Source organism: Melanaphis sacchari, unplaced genomic scaffold (genome assembly GCF_002803265.2).
Source record: "Melanaphis sacchari strain LSU unplaced genomic scaffold, SCAv2.0 Contig25_pilon_pilon, whole genome shotgun sequence".
Classification (NCBI taxonomy): domain Eukaryota; kingdom Metazoa; phylum Arthropoda; class Insecta; order Hemiptera; family Aphididae; genus Melanaphis; species Melanaphis sacchari.
Window position 1 is genome coordinate 1,698,191 of NW_020271133.1, and position 26,490 is coordinate 1,724,680.

At 25.5% G+C, this 26,490-nt stretch overlaps 1 protein-coding gene across 3 annotated transcripts; it reads left to right on the forward strand.

Annotated features, from left to right (window-relative positions):
• Positions 1 to 11,012: 11,012 nt before the first annotated feature.
• On the forward strand, positions 11,013 to 25,710 carry LOC112595170 (ceramide glucosyltransferase). 3 transcript variants are annotated; one of them, XM_025340281.1, is made up of 9 exons: positions 11,013 to 11,140; positions 16,231 to 16,414; positions 16,542 to 16,737; positions 16,810 to 16,912; positions 17,070 to 17,171; positions 17,409 to 17,635; positions 23,644 to 23,909; positions 24,023 to 24,218; positions 25,273 to 25,710. In XM_025340281.1, the coding sequence occupies exons 2-9, from the start codon at positions 16,302 to 16,304 to the stop codon at positions 25,600 to 25,602; spliced, it is 1,533 nt and encodes a 510-aa protein (XP_025196066.1). In that variant the 5' UTR covers positions 11,013 to 11,140; positions 16,231 to 16,301; the 3' UTR covers positions 25,603 to 25,710. The 3 variants fall into 3 exon arrangements, with proteins under 3 accessions (XP_025196066.1, XP_025196067.1, XP_025196068.1); XM_025340282.1 differs by lacking the exon at positions 11,013 to 11,140 and adding an exon at positions 15,114 to 15,349; XM_025340283.1 differs by lacking the exon at positions 11,013 to 11,140 and adding an exon at positions 15,443 to 15,815.
• Positions 25,711 to 26,490: the final 780 nt, after the last annotated feature.

A 26,490-nucleotide genomic window follows, 5' to 3' on the forward strand; every position in this document is an offset into this window, starting at 1 on the left:
AGAAAGTGTGTTCACAAACCAACAGAGGGACCACAACCGTAGAGACATTATAGAAGGCAATCAAGACACGGTGAACAAGATTTCTACGGCGGACCACCTGGAAGCAACAGTTGCGGGTGTCGTGGATAAGATGAATAATGTCAGTATCGATCGGTCAGCGAAAGCGGTAAAGAAAGAGAGTAATAATGATGTTAACATTGACTCGCCGCCAACGACGGCGGTCAACAATATAAATCACGGTATCTTATATTAAATTGTTAATGATTACAGCACGGATTTATATGCATTAAAAATCAACCAAATATGCGTTAAAATCTTAAATTTGAAATTTGCATTGATATATGCACTAAAATGTTAAAATATGCACGAAAAATAAAATAATAATATGCATAAAAAAATTAGTTTTTGAATAACAGTAAAATATTGTCAGTGTTCAATCATGGCCGAAATTGATATTTTCTTATCTTGATAAGATTAATCTAAATATTTTACTTCCCCGATTATTGATCTAAGGCAGGCATGTCAAACTCAAAGTATCAGGTGGGTCAAATATATTGAAAAGTTTACTATTTGGGCAGCACATAAAAATTTAGCGAAAAAATAAATATTTTGTACAAATTATTAATCTTTGTTCTATAATCTATATAGATATAAATATATATAAAACCATCAATAATCCTTATTCGATTATGGTTTATCAGAAGATAAGACAGTATAATAATGTATACCAAATAAACCACTCTCTAAGAATCTAAAATAGTCGTTACACGACATTAATATTTATAGTTTTTGTCCATTAATATTGGTAGCCGCGGGTCACAAAAAAATGAGCCGCGGGCCGCGTGTTGACATACCTGATCTAAGGTCATTTTTGGAAAAACCGTTTATACCTATTCATTTATTTTAATATCAATTAAAACTATATAAATATAAATAATATAATATTTTTTTCTTATAATAGACTGCAATAGTATATATTTAAAAAATATCTAAAAAAACGTCAAAATATGCACTAAAAGATGCAATATGCAATTAAAATTGTAAAACATTATATAAGCTATTTATAAACCTTATAAGCCTTTAAATTAGAAAAATATCAAAGTATTCAAAAAAATACGCTAAAAAAGTTTCATTTTTTAAATCGTTGTAAAGAAACAAATTTTATGCTCACTTAGCATAACATACGATTAATAAGAATAAATATGCAAATGCATACAAATCCGCGCTTTATTAATGATGTAATGAACTGATTGATATATGTTTGTGTACCTAATTGCTGTAATTGATTATTGAAAACTATGATAGCTCGACAATTACAATTATGTTTATTGTTAATGTGATTATTAGAAGTGTGTATTCTTTAATAAATTACTTAACACTATTACGTTTCACCTGCATATTTTTTCACCTGTCTTAATAATGGATATCGTAGTAAATTTATGTTTAGCAGTTTTTATTAAGTTTCATTTATTTTATCGTAAGAGTGACTTAACTTATTGAAAAAATTAAAGGTAATAACATATTATTATTATTCTCTGTAGTTTGTTTGGAATGTTATTTCTATATTTTTAAGCGGGTTATGGCCATTATAAAATTGTGATATATACACGCTCTTAATTCGTTTCGAAATTAAAATATTAAAATAAAATTTCCAACAAACTTCAGTATATTATGTTACGTTTAAATGTAATAATAGGTAAATTAAAAACTGTACCTAATATTAAAACTTACAAGCTACCTAATATTAAAACTTACAAGCTAAATAAGATCTGTTGAATATTAATTATTGCAATGTTTAAATGCTTAAATCATGCAATCGTCATGTTTAACCAAACGTCCTCTTAAAAAACGTTTGCTATCTCCTTATAAGCGGTCTATAATAAAACTACCTATGTGCTCTACCAATGAACCTAGTCTACCGCAATATTAATTAAAGTTTAGTAAGATATCTATCTATATATATATATATGTCAACTGTCAAGGGTAATTTTAACATTTGAATAATACAAAATTATTTATACATTATATTTAAGCCGCTATGAATATAATAAAATGTTGGTTAATGTTAACATTAAATGAATAATATTTCATTAGATAAAAATTTTAGGATAATGTTTTAGCAACTGTTAAAACATTGCATGCATGAGATAACATCATTTTAAAGTATAATTAAATAGGGTTAGGATCTTGATGAATTTTGCATATTTTTTTCTTTAAGTGCTATACAGTTTTAATCAAAAACTAAATTTGTTTCATTGTATTTTTTTTTTTTTTTTTTTTTTAAGGCGTTTACAGGCCATTCAGGCCCATTGCCGCAACAACCACTTGCCTCCACCTGTCTCGGTCTCTTGCCAGCTCTTCCCCATCCTCTATTCCAAGTTCCCTCAAGTCCTTGACCACTCTATCCTTCCATCTTTGTCTAGGACGTCTTCTAGGCCTTTTTGTATTTGGCTTCCATTTCGTAACCTGTCCAATTGGCCCCTCTGATCTCCACACGTGTCCGGCCCAGCTCAGCCTACTACTTTTTAAAATTCCGTTAATATTCGGTTCTCCGTATAGGTATTGGATCTCCTGATTTGTTCTTATTTCTTTTTGTTTCATTGTATAACAATTTAAAATGTGTAATTTATATTTTGTATTTTTTTGTGTTAAATGCATTTTATTAAATTTTTAAGGTCATTTTTACAAATATAATGTTAATTTTGTGTATTTAAACTCATTTTTGTTTATTTTAAGTTTTTTTTTAATATGTGTTGTTTATAGGTAATCCTAATTACCTACTCCAGTCCATTGATATTGAAAAAGTAATATAATTAAATTGTCAATTCAAATTTGAATATATTTGTTTAGTTTACTTTTTAAAACAAATTTTTACTCATTTTGTATCATATAAAAATTATATAAAAATTAAATTTTTTCGCTTATCTAAGTAAAATTTTTTTAGTCATTTTTAAGTCATTTTTTAGAGTTTTTAGGTCATTTTTGAATATTTTTTTTTTTTGTGCATTTTTGTATATTTTTTTGGTCATTAAAATCCTAGCCCTAATTATTAACAATATTAAATATATTTAAAACATACTTAATAATTACTAAAGCTAGGATTGTAATGACCAAAAAATACACAAAAATGCACTAAAAAAAATATTCAAAAATGACCTAAAACTCAAAAAAATGACTAAAAATATACTTAGATAAACGAAAAAAAATTAATTTTAAAATAATTATTATTATTAATTATTAATTTTTATATGATATTAAATGAGTAAAAATTTGTTTTAAGAAGTAAACTAAATAAATATATTTATATTTGATTTGACAATTAATTATATTAATTTTTCAATATCAATGGACTGGAGTAGGTAATTGGAATTACCTATAAACAACACGCATTAAAAAAAAGCTTAATAAATAAACAAAAATGAGTTTAAATACACAAGATTAACGTTATATCTGTGAAAATGATGTTTGCATTTACCTAAGTAAACAATGTATTTTCTTTACTTACCGATTGGGTAGTACGGCTTTGCAAACTTATACACTCTCGCGTTATTTCAACTGCTTACTTATAATCGATGATATAGATTAACTTGAATAGTATTGGTTTTATCGATGATGAGTACTGGAAATACAAATATAAAATTTATTAATTGGTTTAAAATAATAAATAATACAGTAATATAAATGACTACCTACTATGACATATCCTATGTAGTAGTAGAACATAAAACATCACTAGGTACATCAGTATTATACCGCATACTATGCTTTTATTTAAAGTTAGATAGTATACAAGACGAAATATTGGGAAATACCCTAAATTTTAATGTGATATGATTTTTTTATCAGCACGTTGTGGCTGGTGATTAATAAAGTCATACAATAGGTAAGTTGTTTTTTTATAATGTTTAGTAATAAATATTTGTGTATTAATCTTACGAATTAGTACAATAATAATAAAATGATTGAATGTAATATAATTATGATTTTTTTTATGTTATATATTTTTTCACAATTATTTATAATATATATCTTAGAAATGTAAAATTTACGTAAGTTCTGTAAATTTTGATAATTTTTGTACGTCACCACCATTGGAACACAACACCCTTAGAAACTCTTCATTTTCACTTTTTCATTAACTTATAACTATTGTAACGTTTATTTTCAACTTCTATAAAATACTTCTTTTTAATTTCTTGCGGATTCATTTTAACTTTTTTAATAGAAAGTAAACTATTAAGCAAACGTAAAATTAATAAATTTTAAATAATAAAATTTGATAATAGTTTCTACAGCCATGAGTCATGATACTGTCATACATAGTCCATAGATCGTGATATCAATAAAATCAAATTTATGAATAGCACAGTTGTAAATAAATATTATAATATAATAATATTATGTTTACAACCGTGCTATTAATAGCGATAATAATTTATGAAATGATATGTTATGTTATACACTATCAATAGTTGTGGACGTTTGACGTTTTGAGTCATATAATATAAATTATAAACTATTTCATTCTATTGATACGTTAAGATTATTTATCTCGTTAAAACGTTTAGTTTAAGGTGACACATGCTAATTTTTTTTAAAAAAAATTGGTAAATTTACCGAACTTACATTTCTAATATATCTACCTTGATATTATATTGTTATGGTTTTTTATAGAAACTGTATAATAAAAATAATATACTGCTCAACTATGGTTTCATGATATTTTTATTAAATGGTTTTTTTATGTATAAACATAAACTATTATTTTTTTAAATAAAACAATTTGAACGAATACTGATAATTTATAAAAGATTTCAAATTATAAAAATTGTGTATGTTAATATTTAATGTTTGATAAATGATTATTGAAAGTGCTTCTCTATATTGAAATACCATAAAAATAATTTGGTTGTAACAAAAATAGATAAACAATTCTTTTACATGAGTAATTAAATATATATTTAACTTGTTTAAATACGAAAAATAATTTACAAATAGTAATATTATTAATATATGACTATTTATTATGAATCAGAGCAAGATATTTAAATAATTTCATTCTAAGTTCAACATTGTCACATTTTTCACATTGAGATAATAATGATGCATTTAAGGTTAACAAGGTTAGATATTTTAATTTTTAAGACAACTTTTAAGTATAATACTGCCAATACTCAAGTGTTTCATAAAAATTGAAGACCATATTATGTGACTAAACTACTGAAATTTTGGGTAACTAGTTTCATATTTCTTCCAATGTATATGTGTAAAGCTCAGTTCATTAGCTAATTTAAATCCAATATTATTTTGAATTTTAGAAAGTTGTTTTGAAATGAAACTTTATATTATTATATGACTGGTATAAATCATAACCCAACAAATGAAATATACTAAGCTATTCTAACCAATTCTAGGGTGGTGTCAAATGTAATAATTACAAAATGTATGTTATGCTTATCTAACTTTAATACAGCTAATTTAATTTAATTAAATTTGTACAAATAATTGAATTTTATCTACCAACCTATGAACAATTTTCAATTGCTTTTCAAACCATTGAGCAAAAATACTGATTTATACTTGTGTTGCTGGACATTCACAACCTTAAATTTTTATATTATTATCATAATCACAGTATCAGTTAAATAATATTTTCAGAAGTTCAAATAATATATATTATTCATTTATTAACTATGGATAAAACTAAACCTATGTGATCTCATAATATTTAATAATAAATGTTCATAAATTACTTTTAGTACTCAAATTGCTTTTACACGGCATTTTAAATAGGCAATTAAGCTACACTACTTTGCCATATTGTCGGTATCTTGTAGTAATAATATATTTATATTTCAATTTTCGTTTTTCAGTATTACAATTTACAATTATTATGATCTGAAGTACTAACACCAATTTTTCACTTCTCTCTGTTTTATTGATAGCAAAACTCTTCGTATGACTTATCGCAAGTCAAAGGGACGTGTTTTTTCTGTATATACTACGATATGATGCTTTATATTGCTTTGTAACTTAATGTGTTTCATTATTAACAATATATATACATGTAGATAATGAGTTCTGTATAGTAAAAAATAGTATACAAAATAATAAAACGTATATCAAGTTTTTACTAATAATGCTATTTTGATGACAACAATATACATAATAACTAAAATCGTTGTTTCATTTAAATGCAGTCGTATGCAACTCTGTAAAAAGTTGAATTATTCAAAATCAAAGTTTTTGTAAATAAAATCTACAAGATATAGCTGCAAGAACAATTTATGAGAAGTTTTTAAATACGTGATCTGTTTTATTTCTATCAATTCTTTTTTTATTTTTTTACGGAGTTTTTCTTGGAATTCAATACTTTTTCATTTATATTTTATTTGAGTTTTATTTTGTTGTATTAAATTTATTTACACAATTAATTGGTAGTTGCTACTTGTTACCTTTGAGACAGCCATGCTTTATTTTCATTACTATTATATTTTTTATTCACTTTTTTGGTTTGATTCGAGATATTTGACAAAAGCCATGAAATATTAATTTAATATTAAACCCCAGGGACACATTTATTATTTTAGCATCCGAAGGCAAAATTATTTTGCACCTCTCACCATTTTATAATTTTTCACTCATTTAATTGAACTTTAACAGTTTTCATTTTTTTTTTCATTTTTATATAAACAATTTATGTATTTAATTGATGCAATATAATTACTAAATGACTAATTGTATCGATAGAATTATCTACAGATATGTATCTATTGACGATAGTATATAGTATAGTATTCTATACGACAATTAGGAGTGTTTAACCAACTATGACATGTATTAAATATAAAACGTTATTTCTATAATATTTATGCTAATTATTTACTATAATAAAAATTAATATCAGGTTATATAATTTAAATTTAAAAATGTTTTTCATTATTTATTTGTTTACATGTTATAGAAATATTGTTGCTCGTGACTATTTTTTGAACTCCCCTAATATGGCTCTAATAATATACTCCTAAGAGTCCTAAGATATTCTTAAATTTCATTCAAATTTATACTTGTAATTATACTATATTGGTCTGTTAGTATTATCTTAATCGGATATTGTTTAATTATAATATAAATTAATTCAATAAAGTTTCTTGAGTAATTTTGATTTTTAAACGTTGAATTCTTTGCATATAGTATTAACGGCTATAATAATCGCTTATTTGGATAAATGATCTGTTAGATATGAAAATACTTCATTATTTTTTTAAATATATGACTTTTAAAACCCCTTATAAGCATTCTTGATATTTGGATTTTGAAGCAATATAAACATCGATTTATTATAGTCTTAGTAGACCCATATCAATCTATCATAAATAATTATCAAAATCACCGAAAAAATGTTTGTAACATGAGAAGTTATTATGATTCAGTATGTGAAATATGATTTGTGAAAACTATTTTTTAAACTAATTATAATCTCATTTTTATAGAGTTACTGCATTGAAAAAAAATGCAGTTAGTTTAACCTTGATTATTTTTATCATCTGAAAATATAGCTTTAAATGGATATGGTATACGTAACTATACTTTTAATTGCAATCTATATTTGTTTATTATTAGTTAAATATTCAATTTAACTTAAATGTAAACCTATACTAAAATGTTGAACTATATTATTGTATTGTTGTACTAACCATAAACTTTTAATGTACCTATTTTCTTTTTTAATTTATATAACTAGAAAGTTAAGTAATTTAACCAAATAATTCTGTTTGTTTTTTTAACTATCTAAAAATAATAATAATACATATATATATATAAGTTCTTCTAACTAATTTTAGTTTTAACTACTTATTGTTTAATACATGTTTAATACTCGTATACATTTATAGTGTAACAAATGGGACGTGGTCGTTTGAACGCATTAGAACAATGCAATATAAATAATAATAATAATAATATTATATTAATAATAAAAAGTCAAACAAAACTTAAAAAATACTATACATGATTGGGATAGGTAATAGATTTAAATAAACTTACAATACAAATATATAAATTATACAATCAACAAAGTACAAAAGCTTTGTCCTTACATTTAACAATACAATATACAATATATGCAAATACATATTACACATAATGTGTTAAAAATATTTTAAAAACTATTTATTTAGGTCTAAAGCATACGCCGTTGTTATAGACAAAACACAATGCATAGTAAGTTCAAAGTTGTACTCAAAGGAAATTCTAAACCGAGCAACATAATAATTGATTAGTAAGTATTATTGTATTATGTTTGTAAATATTCATTCAAATAATACCGAATTATAAAATATATTATAGGACATAAAAGCAGAATATTATGTTATTTTTTTGTTATAAGTTTTTAAGTAATTATACTTATATTATAAATACAAATAAAATTACCTAATTTTGAAAGACGAAATGAAATATTTGGATCACCACTAAAAAGTGGGTTATTTATTATTATAAATTGTAAATAATGATATCATTTAATATCAATTTATAATTAAAATTGAACTGTAACCTTCTAGCTGACAATATTAAAAAATGGACGTACAGATTTTATGTTTCTGTATCCATCCACGTAGCTTCTGAAATCGATATATTGTATTGTTTTATGAAAAAGCTCTATTCTACAGATTAAGTGATGCTTTAATGTTAATGTATACAATGAACAATTTTGGGAGGCAATAAATTCAACCCAAATATACTCAACTTTTGTGTTTGTTTGGGTCAGATAAAATATTTTAAAATTTAACGACGCAGACCGCTAGTCGAATTGGACGGAAAGGGAGAGATTAGAAAAAAAAAAATCAAATATTTATTTTAAATTAATGTGATTTTTGATATTGATACCCTTTTTTTATGAATTGTTTGTATTTCGACTCAAAACAATCGAAATGGTACAAACCAAATAAATAAATAATAATTAAGGTTCGCACTGTTCTATTATTAAAGAGTATTAATAAAACATATGAGATCGAATCTAATATATCTATGTATAACGAATTATGTTCAGTTATTCAGAGTTTACAAAGTTAAATATTATTTGTAACTAATAAAAATTATTAGATAATAACAATTAAAACATGTTATTGATATAGGTAATAATAATACGGTAGTGTAAAGTAACCGGTTTGGTTAGGACAGTTACATAAGGAGCTATCAAATTAAGTATATTATATGGATTTAGGGATTAATATCTTATTTTTATTTGTCAAACTTATAACAAGAACACTGAAGACTAAGTATAATTACCATATTATGCACCATGCATGCGCAAGGGCGTATTTAGGGAGGATGTTAGAACACCCCCCATCGGCCGTATTTTATATGGTATTTGTTAATGTAATACGGGGGTGTGAGGAGGAGCCTTTCACCAACCATAAGTCTATTAAATTTTAAAACACCCCCGTAAAATGAATTCTGGATATGTTACTGTGCATGGGAATATGAATATGATCAAGGCGAGCGTTATTCAGTAGGTTTTAAGTGTGCAAACAATATTTTCCTTTTTTGCGCATACCATTTCAAAGTTAAAATATGTTTCACCATAAATCCAAATAATCATTAGATAATAAATGGTTACCAATAAGTGTAATAAATTTTAATACACACTTGTATTCTTAACATTTACCTTCATAAATACTACATATATAATACTCGTATTAAGTATTGGTGTGAAAATTAAGTTCACTACAAAAAAAATGTAAAATGTCATCGGTGAGTGAACTCTTTTGGCTTTATTTAACAATGTATTTAATAAAACATTTAAAGTTATTAAATTATTATTAAAAGTAGAATAAAATAAAATTGATAATAAAACAACAATTATACTCGTTTTTGTTGTTGGTTGTTACATTCGCGGTAGCTGGTAGGTAATTTATGACGCACTCTTATAGTATTCTAATTGAAAATTGGCGAAAACTTATGAAAATGCACGAATCAATCCGACAACATTTCACAACAGTGATTGTGAACTATGAATACTGTAAATTTACTTTTATATAGTAACAGGTTAGGTATGCATATACAATAATTTAACAACACGTAAGTAATGCATAATAAAAACAACGCGTTTATTAAGTTCATTTGTGATATTCTTATTCAACCAAGTGTTTTCGAAGTAAAGTTTATTGCACTAGACATATATACTGTTGAATATTATAGGTAGTCATAATAATTAATATGTATACTAATAATTGTTATTTATTATAGTAAGTTGTTACCATATCGCGGTATATTTATTTTTTAATAATATAATAATAGATATACAATTTTTAAGCAATTTAATTAATATGTATTATTCATTACGTACCACGATTTTATTACTTCGTATTGTTTATTATGTACCTATTAATAGACATTACAACAGTGCCGCGCAATAAACAATCGTATCTGGCACGTTGATTCTGTAATTATTCTGTAATAAGTAATAACCTATACATTTTGCTACTTGTATTCTACTTATTAATCACACGCATATTTGTTATCAAATTCCTCTCAATTCTCGTTAGTACATAATTAAATAAATAATATATCAATAACCAGGTAACTAGGTTTATACTAAATACTAAAATATAAGTGTACCTACATCATATGCACATACCATACATTATATAAATATTAAATATACGCACGTAAACAGACTTGTATGGTTGTTCTAATTTGAAAAAAAAAAGAAAACATTAAAAATTTGACTGCGTATGATAAAATAAAATTTAAATATATAATACGATTTTTTAAGTATTGAAACTAAAAACCCATGACTAATATTAATAAATACCATTTATGCGTATTATAATATTTTTATGATTTTATGATTATGATTTATCTATTATTTTTTTAAGTTATTTGCAATAGATACGTAACAAACAACGTATCCGGCTGATTACAACATTAACCGCAGCTGTGTTAAAAGTGCGCGATATTGTTACAAGGTAGGTACTATTTGTAAGTCGTAACACTATCCGGTGCACTATTCAAATACAGTCTTTTCAGTGTACCTACTACAACTTATACTGTAAACTGGTTCAACTGAAAATCGTAAATATACTAAAGGTAGCACGTCCATACCATTAGAAGAAAATATGTTTGAAGTTTCAATTGGGTGAGTTTTTTTTTTTTGTTCTAACTTAATATTTTGTTGAATATTTATTACAAACTGTACAATACAATTTGATAATTTGTTTACGAATATTACACGAACGGTGAATGACAAATTACCATTTACATAATTTTGAAATAATATATTGTTTTAAGTTCTAACAAATAGTATATGTATTAAAAAGTATAGTCATCATTCAATTGACAAAGCTGAACAAGTTGATATTTTGAGCATACTTATTTTAAACTTAGTTTATTTGGTGTAGGAGCAAATGAGAATTAAAGCTAGAAATCAAGTGATTATCTTAAAAATTGAAACTGATCAAAAAAAGTCGTTTCTGAAAAAAAATTGGTTACGTCCGAAAAATTTGGCTTGATGGAGGAGGAAGAATTATCCTTCTCGCTATTGATACGCTTCTGCCATAAACCTTACAATTTTTACACCTTTCTATTACACATACACTAGCATTAACTTAAGTTAATAACAATTAATTTATTATACAATACAACTTAACGAATACGCGATTTCGATTTATTTTTGAAAAGATTAGTTTTATTACTTGCCACATTACTATAAGAGTAGTACTCTGTAGTTTGTACTTATATCTATTATAATGATATTATATTAATTAAAATTTTTTTTTCAACGATGGAAGTTTCTGTGATCTGCGCATAATCGTTTTTTGTATAGAATGATTCATTATTGAGTTCAAATTTAACACATTCATCAGTGACTTACTGACCTACAACTAATGACTAGGAAAAATTTAAATCTAATATACAGCAGACCGACTTATTAAATTTTTTAATTTATAAAAATGATAAGTCAGTTGTGATCAAATTAAATTAACATAAAATTTCTAGATTTTTAAAATTGTTCAATTTATTGAAATTACTAGTTAATTAATATATGGAGATATAAATATATATTTATACTTTATATATTTTAATAAAGGTACAACATAACTTGAGAATTATGCAAATAATAGTTACAGTATAAATTTATAATTTACAATTTTGTTTATTGCTAAAGCGAATAAAGAATATATCTAACTAATAAGTATAAAATCATTAATATATAGGTATACTTCACTTAAGTTTTATTCTTCGTACATTTCACGTATTTCATTATTTAATATTTTGAGTAGGTACCATAAAAATAACTATAAATTAGTATGATAAATAAAAATTGCGGTACAAACTACAAAGCATAATAATTTATATTTCTCCATTATTAGATAATTATTATTACAATAAAACTAAAATACCATTAAAAGAGCCTCATATAAGTGTGCGTTTTACTTATCAAAAACTACTGTTTTTAATTCCAACAATACGTTTTGGCAATTATCACGATTTTCATTTTGAAAAAATAATTGGAATCTCCATAATATGTACATGAGATCGATCGAGCAATATTTTTAATTTTTGTAATTTAAACTGTAATAAATTTTGTTAAAATTTACGAAAATACGCAAAATTTCAAATCTAAATATTTAATTATCTAAATACAATTATAACAATGTGCTTGATCGGTCTTTCGTACATATTATGGAGATTCCGAATATTTTTTCAGAATGAAAATCGAAGAAGTCGTTATGATGTAATGTTGAAGTTATCTGTTTGAATGAAAAGTAAACATTTTTTTTTGCGATCACGAAATTTTAATCTGACATGTGCGTGTGATATCTCTCCGTCTTAAGCTTTGAGGTTTTTATACAATGTATTACTTGGAATTTAAGTTTTATAGTCAATGCAAACTTATAAGTATCTAAAATAACTTATGAAACTTTTATACCCGTTGTATAAACAAGACATAATAAATTTGGTTTTAGCGAAATCAATTTAATATATTAGCCGTAATATTAGTCATAGGAGCGAAAAGACTTATGACTTAATTTCAAGGTAAGAACATTATTTGAAAATTACACGATATTTTTATTGCTAAGCAACTTATTAGCAGGTATTTAAAATGTGTAATTTCATAATACTCATAAAAATAACACGATTAAAATATTGTAAATATCCAACGTAAAACTATATATAAATACAAATAATGTTTCTACCATTAAGTCCGATAATACATCAATTTATTCTAAGTATAAAAGCTAATAAAGTCTCATCACAATATTGGTTTTGCTGAACACAAATTTACTTTGTTAAATGTTTGTAAGACGAAGACAGTATAGTGATATCCTCTAAACCCTTAAAAAGTTTAATAATTAAAAGAACGGAAAATTAATTTTGAATTTAATACTATGATAGTTGAAGATTCAAGGTTAGTAAAGATTTGTGATTTTAAAACAACATATTTTTTATTGAAGTTTTTGTTAAATGTTATAAATGAGCCTAGTGAGCATCCATTATACTCGCTTTAACGATACTCAGATTTGATAATTTTCATAATCGAATCATCAGAATATATATTAATACGTTGTTTTGAAAATTAATTTTAATTTTTGGATATTTATAGCAGGCGTATATTTCCAGAATTCTAACAAAGAATGATTGTTTTTGAATTATTTCAGTCCATCATCTTTCAATAAATTTATTTTATAATTCTAAATATCTAAATAGCAGTTATATTTATATAAATGATAGTAACTATTTTATGTTGGATTACATAAGTATGTGAATAGATAAAATACACTAAAGTGTAATCTATGGTATGTGATACCATAAATTAAATCATTAATTTCAATTTATTTTATAAGAACTAAAAATATAATACCTTGTATTTTATTATTACATTGTTCAAGGTATCTTTTTAGAAAATTTTAAATTATTCAATTATAATAAAAAATTTAAACATGATTTTTTTTTTAAAGTACAATACTCGTAATTTATAAGAATAAATTATTATTATTTTTTAATGTCACTACAAATTTTTAATTTTTTTATCCTTAAGTTGAATATTTTCCATAGTTCACATTCCGATGTATTTATAAAACATATAAATCAAATTTCGAAACTGTAGTTAATTATAATTGCTAGTATTTAAAGCTTAAACGAACGGAGTATATTTTATCATCTTGCGAGTTACGGTGTTTTATGTTGATAATCGTGACGTTTCAACTAACGATAATTAATATCAACGACATTTCTTTTAATAAATTATGCGATAATGATGATAATTATTAATTATATATGTTCTAAAACGATTAGATTCACATCGAAAACACTTTATACGTGGTTTGGTCTTTAGTGATTATTAAGTATGCTCAATATTATGAATTGTGTAATTATAATATTTAACTTAGTTAATTGAGGGGCCAATGCCCCGCTTTGCCAACTCGTGTCATTTATGAATGGACATTGGATAAGCCATTGACGGACTGCGTACAACAACTGTTTTCTGGTGAATTCAATGTTATCCATTAAAATATGTCTTAAAAATCGTACGGCGCCCACACACAATATGTTATTATAATGATTTCGTGAATATCATCGTTAGTCGTCAAAACTCGCCGTCCAAATAAATACCAAATTAGGTAGGTAGGTACGTATACGTAAAGTACAAAGGGCTTGTGCTTTTTGTGAAATTGGCCGAGCTCGACGGTAATAATAAAACTACATTATTCGTCCTCGGGCCGTCGGCACGCCGACGTCGATTTTTGATTAATTTTCGTCCCAACTCACGTCCATCGCGTGTATAATAATAGTGTATTGCACACGTCCATTACATGTCATAATATACATGTACACGCGGTGCATACAAGTACACGACACACGTACACCTCCTATGCGCGCACGCGCGTGCAAGTTCTCTAATTAAATCGATTCACACAGCACACACGTCCACCGCTAACGTCGACGGGGGGGGGGCCTGTAAGTCTTTTTTATTGCATTTTATACAAAACACGCACACTCGCACACTCGTACACACACACAGAGTAGTACGGGGTACAATCACTCACGCACACACGCACATTCACGCGACATACGATCAGTGCATTTTTCGGTAGGCACGCGAGTCGCACGTCTTTTTCAAAATACGCGACGCCGAGTCCTCGGGCGGTTATACATACATTATTATAAATTATGATATCGATGTTTTCAATTATTAATAAAAAATCACAATAAAAAGTACCTGTATTTATTACGATCACGGTTTACGATGATCTCCGGAGACAACGTTATCAATTTTGATCACCGCCAGACGTGATAGTAATAATACGAAAAAAAAAAAAAAACAATAATAACGATAGTTGGTGTAATAACATTTTAAATATATAATATAATAATGTAAAATAATATATTAAATAACCTACGTAATAATAATAATATTAATAAAAACGGTATTTTTGTAATCGCGATTGAAAAAAATCATCTGGGAGACTCGGTACGACGCGATCGGAGCGTTATTATCGTTGTTCACCACGAGTCTGTCGGTAACGGGTAGGTAGCTACCTCCTGTAATCTATTTAGCGCGCCAACGCCGTACCCCGTTCGCTGCTATCACGCTCGCCGGATGTGTAATTTCACTAATTTATAGCAACAACAATAGAATATATAGAGGCAACAGTAATAATAATAATAATGATAATAGTAATAGTAATAATAATGATAAATGATAATTAATGGGTAATGCTTATCAGACTTCGGGCAAGCGTTATGCAACGATATCGTTCGATTTTTGCTCGTCCGGTCAGCGCTCGGTAGTGTCCATGCAATACATCGTACGTATATGTATATGATATTATTTGTAATTTAACGTAGTACTACACGAGGCGTCATGTTACGTTATTCGTTTCTCAATGACACCGCACGCGTTTCGCCCTTTCTATAAACCGTACTAACTGATAATAAAGATGTTGCGCAATCACCGTTGCCGTACGAAATGCGTTTTCGGTTGGCCTAGCTTGTTTTCGTCACGCCGCGAGGCGATCTCGTTTGTCATTCGCCGACGACTGGCAGCGACTACCTGACGGACGGACGGCCGTTGAACCGCCAAACGGCGTTGAATTCCTGCGGTGTCTTGACCCGTTACCGACGACGACGACGACGACATTACGCTTCCTAATACCGTCTACCGATAAACCAGATACCTACGCCGCGTCTTAAACGGTTTTGTGAACGCGGAGTTGTGTCTAGGTGTTCCAGTGCCAGAAGAGGACATAAGTCGTAGATGGATACAATAGTAAGGAGAAGCGGTAGAACAAACGATGCAACTGATACCACCGCTAATGTTTGTCGATTATGACATACTATTGGCTTGCGGCCTGCTGATATTCTGGTGCGGTTATTGGTTGGTGCACATAAGTGCAATATGTTATGGGTAATTACCGTATATTTTATGCATAATTGTTTAAATCGATATTTGTATTTCAATGGTTTCATTATTTCATTGTGCTTACAGTCAAAAAAATACCATTTATAATCTTTTACTTTATTTCCGTTAATAGGAAGTTTAAACTCTATCGAAAGCCCAAACCGGAATCACCTGTTCAGTCGATACCGTCTCTAGTATCTTTAGAACATGGTTTGCCGAAAAATAATAAAAAACAATATCCGGGTGTTAGTATATTGAAACCATTATTGGGTGTTGATCCTAATCTATTTGTCAACTTGAGCTCATACTTTCAGATGGAATACCCAATGGTAATATTATTTTTTATTGTAAGGCGATATAAGTTGTTTTGTATAATAGTATATGGTAATAATCATTTACAGTATGAAGTATTAATATGTGTGATGGACAAAAATGATCCTGCTGCTATGGTAGCTAATCGGCTATTAGAAATGTATCCATCAGTAGATGCTCGACTTTTTTTAGGTATTTAATTATATTTGCTATTAAATTATTTCTTATTAGTTCAAGTATTTTTATTTTTATTCTGAGTTTATAGAATATTTTTTTCTTGATATTTTTCTGTACATTATGGTTTGAAAATAAAAAATAAAATTTATGTATAATTTTAATTGTTATATAGGTGGTTCTCAAGTAGGTGTCAATCCAAAAATCAATAATGTACATGCAGCATACCAAGCAGCCAAGTATTCTTTGATACTCATATCAGATAGTTCAATAAAAAGTATAGAAATAATAAATATTATTTTTTTTTGTTCATGCAATATAATTATATAATTGTTATCAGCTATTTTATTTATTATCTAAGTCATCAATCATGGTTGTTGATTATTTATTAGCTATTTAACCTACATAATATATAAGTAGTGTTTTTTCAAAGTAATGTTTATGAATTGAATTAACATTTAAACAATTTTAATTCATATATTTTATTTATTTCATCAACATCTATCATTTACAGTGAAAAAAGATACACTTTGTGATATGGTTGATAATATGGCTGATGATGTTGCAATTGTACATCAAGTACCATTCACATGTGATCGAATTGATAATAGAACCGAGTCTATGACTTCACCTTTGTCAGAAAATACGACAGATCCTTCATCATTTTTAAAATTGGATGGAAAAGTAGAATATCAACATCAAACTCGCAAACAACGGCGTTTTATTGCTACTTTAGAAAAAGTAAGTATTTATAAATATATTTGTTATTTGTAGAATTTTTAATAAATAGTTAATTTTATAATTTTGAATTTTGATAGCCATGTATAGCTTAAAAAATTTAACATTGGAATTATTATCCATGTATGAGTAAAATATATGTACTGAGAAAAATGTAATATAAATTATTTTAATTTAATATTCTAGATAATTTATCAAATTTATGACTCATATAATTGATATAAAATTCTTATAATTACTTATTTTTTGACCTCATGATAAATAATTCATTTGACTGACAGTTTCAAAATATAAATTATTTATCTATGTATTTACATTAAAGAATTTGATTTTTAATAAAATTTTAGTTAAAAGTTTAGTTAATCTGCTTTTAAAATATAAATAGTTTTAAATGACATGCGTTTAAACATAATTACTCTTTACTTAATTAAGTAGTAAATAAAATAAATTCTATTTGGTGATAAGTGTATTAAGTATTTTAATGAACCTAACCTAATCTAATATATCAAGTATTAATGTCATTGTTAGAACAATTGATTCAGTTTTTGTTTATTTTTTTAAAAAAAAAAGTCAACATTATACTAATGAAGTATTTATGTGTAAATAATCTTATATCAACCTATATTGGTTAAAATAATATGCTAAAAACCATCTGGGTCTTAAGGAACTTATCAATAAAACTATTATTTAAAATAATCTAGTAGTTAATGGGATTAGTTCATTCAAACATACAAATTCTTCAGATTTATTATATTAGTATAGATATAAAATAATGAATAAAGTAGAAAGCAGATATATTAGTGTAATACAATATTTAAAAAAATATATCTTATATAACATAGTTAAATATTAATATTATATTTAAATTATTTAAATTATTACTGTGGTATGATATTATAGTGTATTTAAACAACAATAGCAAAATCAAAATTTTATTTCATTCAGATTATTAAAAATTTGACTGCCTTAACAGTGAGAATTTGTAATAAATAGGATATGTATAAAATATAAATAAGAGTAATGTAATACAAATATGTTATACTTTACTGTATTATTTATTTAAAGATGCTTATAATTTTCTTTAAAATTAAGTATTTATAACAGTGATGTATCCAGGATTCTAGTATTATAGAATATGTTTAGTCTAGCTTATAAGAGGTCACTTTTGAATAGCACAATAATGGCTACATCTAAGACTACTAAATATGTTTAAATTAAAATTTTTTTTTTATTGTTCATATTATATTTGAACATTAAATCTAACTTATAATATCCCTTGAAGAATATTTCCAAAGCTACAGTAACATTTTATAAAAATTAGATCAGTGTTTTTAGAACAATACATTTTTATTTATTTATTGAAATCTTCCATAAACTTTTGGTGTAGTTAAGACCATTTAATCTTCAACATCAAACAATTTTATTTTTAGATAAGAAAGTAAAAATAATTTTTTGTAAAAAGAAGTCAAAAGTTAAAAATTGCAATTATTTTTCTTGATGATCATAACGTCTTTAAAGACATTCAAAATTTTATTTTATTTTTCTATAAATGTCAACTGAAAAATGTATACTTGCTCAAAAAATTTAAAGATGTTATAAGTTATGTGTAAACTAACAATAATTTTTCATGAGAGATTGAAATTATAGTAATTTAATAAAAATTGTCAACGTTGTGAAATTATGGAAATTATTTTATAGTTAACAATTTAAAAACTTTAAAATGTTCATACCAAAGGTTTAAAAATTGAATACAAGTTTTGCTTCTACAAATTATAAAAGAAAGATAAACCTAACTCTACCAAAATTGTTTTTATACAATTCAGAATTTATTTATTTGTAAAATAACAATATATCATTAATTAATGATTTTATTTATATTTTTTTATAATTAAAAAAATAATTATCATGAAACTTGAAACATATTGTGTTTGTTTTTAAATTATCATTATTTATACTCAATTTTGTTTTCTAAGTATTTAGACTGGTTTCAAGATATTTATAAGGATTTTATTAATTAAAATTTTTTTTTATTCTTAAGTTATGACTATAATATTTAATGAATTCCAATGAACCATCAAAATCAAGTATAAAAAATTTATCAATCGATTTTGCTAATTTTTAGCTTTTATCAGAAAAAACTAGTTTTTATTCTATTAGTTATTAGCCTCTGCCTATGATTATATTATATTGAAAGTCTCTTAAAAATATTTTGTTTTGGAAAATGATTATAAAAATATGTTTTTTTTTTCAAATAGTGTATTGCTTTATAATAACTTCAAGTGTTTTTTTAAAAAAAAATGTGTTTACTGTTAAAATATTATCCTTAATTTCATACATTTGCTATAGTGTTTGTATTATATTTATTATACCTAAGAAATCCAATTCTTTATTATACCTAAATAATATACATGCATATTATACATTATTTTATAGGGAATAATAGAAATTTTAAAATGATAAAATCATTACTTAAATACCTTAGTAAGTTTATAAACATAGCTTTTATTATAATTAGCTATTAAGGGGATGCCACATTGCCACACCCTTAACGTGTACTTATTTATTATTTTAACTAGTGTATTCTGTTCATGCGATGCGAAAAACCAACATATATTATTTTTTTAATGAAATTCGTTATTATTTTATAAAATATTTTTATTTATGGAAAAAAAAACATTTATTTTAGCATTTTGGGAAATATAATTGTTATTATGACTTATTATAAGTTTTTATTGTTATCTTTTAATTTTATTAAAATTGTTTGAATCATAATAAATTGTTCTTTATTTTTTTTATTTCATGTTGATTTTAATACTTTGAGAGGCTAAATTAATTTATATTTACACACACACACACATATATATATATGTATATATGTATAATTAATATGATTATAATTTATACTCACCTTATATATTCATATAATTTTGAGTTCTGATAATAATATTTTCTTGTAGGCATATGTCATTTTTTCCAGTCATCAAATTCTACAATAAAAATGATATTTTTTTCCTTCAGTTAGAAATTTAATTGTACATACTTAGTGGTTACATAAAATACAGTGAAATTATTTTTAATATTGAGAATCATTCTTTTGTATTTATATTGTTTTATGTCCTAAGATTTATTTGTGACTTATGTTTCATAAAATTATACACTTTTTCTAAAGTAGGTATGTGATATGATAATAGTTTTTACTTGTTGATAGTAAGAGGTGTGCAATGCCGACTGAATGTTGTCCTTATGAGTTCCGTGTAATGATTGTTATTACATATTATTACGTACTTTGGTATTTATTAATTAATTATTAGTTATTAGTTTCTTTTTTACCTATTACACTTGTGTTCTATATTAATTTCTGTTCATTAGTCATGACTCATAATAAAATAAAATAATTTTTTATGATGATACCACTACTACTTATTAAGATGAGTTGATTGAAAAATCGAAATAGTAGAAAACATTGATATCAGTGTTTCACATTCGTTATATATTTTTATCAACAAATGTGATTAGTTACATCGTTCTCATACTATTGCAATACTGATAATAAAATTATAGTATTTTAGTATCCAACTATAAAAAAATTCATAAACGGATTTATATTGTAGATCCATAAAGATTTGCTAGAAATTCTGTTTTTTAACCAGCGTGGAAAAAAACGTACCAGGTACAAGTGAACGAATTTTTTTATGGACTCAACGGAAAAAGAGACGTTGGAGACAGCATTGTTATAAAAAAATGTCTGGAATCTAGTCCTATAATATTAAGTATGAATATTAGACATGTTTTTCTCTTACCGTGTTGCTCTATGACAGATATGAGACGCGCAGTCGACGTATATGTCTGTAGAAATCATAATACTAATGCACCACGCTATTAATGTATTGGCAATCATAAACTTCTGTAGAAGGTAAATAATTTTGAAGAAATAATCATCTGCACATATTTCTTCCATGATAGGTAATAACGTTAAAGTTGTTACCAGTGGTGCTAATACCACTTTGAATAAAAATTATAAAAATATTTTTTCCATGTAATTTTATTTTCTCCAGTTCGTTGTTATTGCTGAAATTGTCGATTGTCGGGTGGTAAAAAACTTAAGTCCATACATATTATTTTTATAGTAGTGGAGGCACATTTTAGAGCAGACATAATTGCACGGTATAGTGGCACAATCGGCCCTCCCCTTTGGATCCACTAACTGTGAGTGCAATACTCTTTAGTAATAAAAAATTGTTTATTTAATTTTTTGAACTTTCCGTGAAAAAAAATCTGATTCCATCAGTGAATCTCAGTGATGAAGAGTTTCAGAGAGCAGTGGTCTCAGGTTAGTTATTTACTGACTTAAAAATAAAGAAAACAGCAATCTGATACATATTTAATTCTCCTCCAAAAGCTTAGCCTTCCAATCGTTTAAAGATGATTAATCAATGTTATTGAACAATCTAAAATGTAGGGTTACGTATCAATGTTTTAGTAGTAATAGTATTATAATTAGAAAATAAAATATTTCATGTATTAAAATAAAATATGTAGGTATCTGTTATTTGATATTGAACTTAACACTTTAAATAATTTAGGTCAAACTATTTATTTTTTTATTAGTCCAGTCAAAACAATCTCATATGTTACAGGGCTGCAACTGTGTACGTTTGATTTAAGATAACAAGATCACAACCTTTAACATATATTTTTTAAATTATTTACGTTTGAATTTTAATTTAAACTATCGAGTTAAACAAAAATATCAAGATAGGTCATGGTCTGCCATTCCCGTCTTTGGCGCCTCATTGATCGATAACAATGTCAAACATTATATTTCAAAGTCGTTGATTATTATGTCGTATCGTCAACCCAAGCGTGGTTTTTAAAATTTCCAAGTTTAGTTGGTCAAATTGAATTAATAAATTGTCGAATATTGGAACACTGATGCTACTCCTTCAAACCGTTCAATTCATCTGAATTCTGAAAGATTCGATAAGATTTGGTGACGGGTACACATCACGTTTGAAAAATAATGTATTTTATCTGATATTTAGTTTATATGTTAGAACCATTTTTATTGTTTAATGATTATATTGTTTATTGTCTGCTTGTTTTAAAATATAACAATGAACCAATGTTTTGCGTTCATATCGTGTACTCTTCCCTATTGTCTATACACTCTGTATGATTGTGTCCTTCGTTAATGTTACTCTATTCATACTTCTTTATAAAAATCAGACAAAATAAGACTAGATAATAGGTATATGAATAAAGTAAAAATATTCAAATAGTATGTGTATAAAAATATTTTCATAATGTATATATTGTGTTATGTGCACGTCTGTATATATTTTGATGTATTAATATAGTATGTACGTATGTTAACAAATATCATAAAAATAAATATAAAACTTGTTAAACGTTTTTATTTTTTAATAATTTAATATTATTGGATAAGTAATGTCTGATTGATTTCCAATGTGCTTTACTACACATTATCTCATAAGTCGTTACTAATTTTAAGTTTTACAGAAAAAGTTGTAATAAAATATAACGTGTAACCTAAAAAAAATGCATATGGTGTAGCATAATTAATATTTAGTATGAATATTAAAATATTAGGTTTTTTAAGAGGACGCCACGCCTGTATGTGCCATCTCCGTCTTACTATTGTAGAATATGTCAAATTTTTGTATTTCAATACTAATTTTGTGTATTCAGCATAAATATCAGAAGGAATTATGAACTTTTTTTTAAATATTAATATTTTACATACTCATTACTTGATTAAAAATTAAAATATTGATATTAAAACCGACGAGAGAACATAGGTAATGCATTTATTTTTAAGTTTGATAAAAAGTTATTTTATTCTAATACTTAAGCTAAATAAACACATTAAATTGGTTGAACGGAAATTTGCGAAGTTATACGTTTGTGTGGCGGATGTGGTGTCCTCTTAAGTAGTCTTTTTAAGGAATCTGACTAATGTATTGTAATGTATATTTTTTTTTGTGTTTAAGGTATTTTTTGGAACTGCTCATGCACGAGTGTATTTAATGGCTGATCTTGTAGGCGCTATATGCCATACAGGTATGTCAACACTATTGCGTAAGCAAGCAATGGATGAATGTGGTGGTTTGCAAGCATTTGCTAGTTATCTTGCTGAAGATTATTTTATGGCCAAATTGGTCGTTGCTCGAGGTTGGCGCACTACTATAAGCAGTCGACCTGCTTTACAAAATAATGGAGGCATTGAACTAAGTAAATTTCAAGACCGTCTTAGAAGGTAATTTAGAGATACTAGTTATTTTTATTTTATTTAATAAATGCTTAAATTAATACAATTGTATTTAAATAGTAGATTCTCTGTAAATAAATTAAAATCAATTAATTTTTCAGATGGGTCAAACTTAGGATAGCTATGGTACCACACACAATTATATTGGAACCATTATCTGAGTGTCTAATTTTAGGCGCATGTGCTGCATGGGCAGCAAACACACTTTCTGGGGGTTCAATTGATCCTTATGCATTCTATATGATACATGTGCTTGTTTGGTTCTTATTAGATTGGATTCTCTTAAATGTGATGCAGGTATGCTAGTCTTTTAACAAATATTTTAATTTGAATATAAAATTGCATAATGTATAATATCTTAAACGTTAGAAAAAATTAAAGGTTTTTTAAAATTATTTGTTAAATTTAAAAAAAAATTAATTAATTTAATTGATGTAATTAAATTCTATCACCATTATTCATTAATATTTAAACTTTTTGTTTAATAAAATATTTTATTTGATAAGTCAATTCAAAAATTATAACACAAGTTTTATTAATTGTTCATTTAAAGAAAAATATTCAAAACGCTAAAAATGTATTTTTAAATGTCCACTAATTAATCTAAGTATTCGAATTGATTTCAAGATTAAATTTATTTAATTTTATAACTAAATGTTAAGTAATTGTGAAAATCTTTCTTCTTTTAATAAAAAATAAAATTAAGGTTGACATACTTTTATGTTAATTAAGTGAGGTTATTTTAGCTTAACTTAAATTTTATTTTTATTTGATTTTGCCATCTACAAATATTTTCTGTGCAAGTTGAAAATGTTCATACCTAAGTTCTAGGATTTTTGCTGTGAGTTTTAATCTTTGAATATTCCAAAACTTATTAATAATGACTTATTGTTAATTTTAAAGGGAATGTAGGACAAAAAAAAAAAAAAAAACTAGAAAAGATAAAACATTAATAAGTTATGTAAATGAAATGAAAAGAGTACATTTTTATTATTAGCTCATTACCTAAAATAGTTGGGTAGGAACATTACTAAACTATATTATTAGAATTTAATCTGAAGTTATTTTTTAAAATTAATAGTAAATATTGAATATATATGATTAAACTAACTAGAATTGAAATATTAGTGGCGATTGTAAGAATTTAATTTATCTTTAATTTTTTCTGTTGGATTATATATTTAATCAGAAAATAATAAGATAAATACAAAGAATATACTAAAAAATAGTGAAATCTTGTATTATAAAATAGTTGTAACTAAATGCTATTTAAAAATTGGACTATGTTGAATATATTAAATTTATTAACTGTTATATTTTTTTTAACGATTTGTTTGTTTTTAAATTTCAGAATGGGCCTTTGCCGTTCACAAAATTCGAGTACTTAGTTGCTTGGTTGTATAGAGAGTTCATGGGACCATACCTGTTTTTTACAGCACTCTTATGGCGCCCATCGGTTGTTACATGGACCACGCGGCAATATCGCTTACGTTGGGGTGGTCTATCAGAAATTTATAACCAACAATCAATAAGCTCTAGCTCAGATTCCATAACTGCCACTGTGCCTATAGCAACTACTACCACTGTCACTTATGACACAACTGTGCCTAATAATTATTGTAGTACTCACCAGCAGCAACCTCCTAATGGTATTGGGTTCACGTCAAAAATTAAAGTTTAAGAAACAGCAAATAGCTACTTACCAACTTTTTTACGAATTTATTTTTAAAACTAAGATAATAATTTACCTCCAATATAAGTATAACCAATATTTATTAAAAATACAATGTTCTGAAGAAATATTTTTTGATGTCATGTGCCTTTTGAAAAACCTTAAAAACCTATGTATAAAACTGTAATATACAATGTTATAATTTTGTAATTAAAATAATAAAGAAAAATATATGTAAAATAATATACTTACAATATGTTCAAAGATAGAGTTGATACACAATATTTTTGAGGAATTGTGTTCAATATGAATTTTGGTTTTTTCATAAAGATTATTGTGATACATATTTTGGAAATAATTGAAATTTTGTTATTTGCGCATGTGCTCAAAAATAATTTTTTTTTTTAAATGTTTTAATAATAAATGAGAACACAACTTAATTTTTAAGCTCTATTGATTTATCGTGTTTCTCTTTAACTTTGAAATTAAGCAGATGAAGTCATGTTATAATTTTTCAATATGGTCTATTTACTTAACATTTAAATTATTAAAAAAATAAATAATAATTGTTGATATTAATTATATTTTCATTTGATAACATTTATTTATTTGATAATATAACGACTATTAGTATTATTGATGTACAACTTAAACTACCTACTTAACATAGAATATTCTTAAAAATGAAGTTTTATATACTTAACCAAACACTTAAAATTGACTTTGTCAATTATAATTTCTAAGTCAAACAAAACCGGATTAAATGAAGTGAAACTATAAATAATTTAATTATCTGTGTGTTCGAATTTGTAATTAAAACTTAGCATTGCTATTAAAAATAAATAAATAAATAAATAAATACTTATGTGCACATATACTTACTATATCTAAGTAATT

Excerpts from the sequence above, each read along its gene's own strand:
- LOC112595170 (XM_025340281.1), top strand. The coding sequence starts at position 16,302 with ATGCAACTGATACCACCGCTAATGTTTGTCGATTATGACATACTATTG. Across the intron at positions 16,738-16,809 it reads TTCAGATGGAATACCCAATG|TATGAAGTATTAATATGTGT; the intron begins GTAATATTATTT and ends AATCATTTACAG. Across the intron at positions 17,172-17,408 it reads ATCAGATAGTTCAATAAAAA|TGAAAAAAGATACACTTTGT; the intron begins GTATAGAAATAA and ends TATCATTTACAG.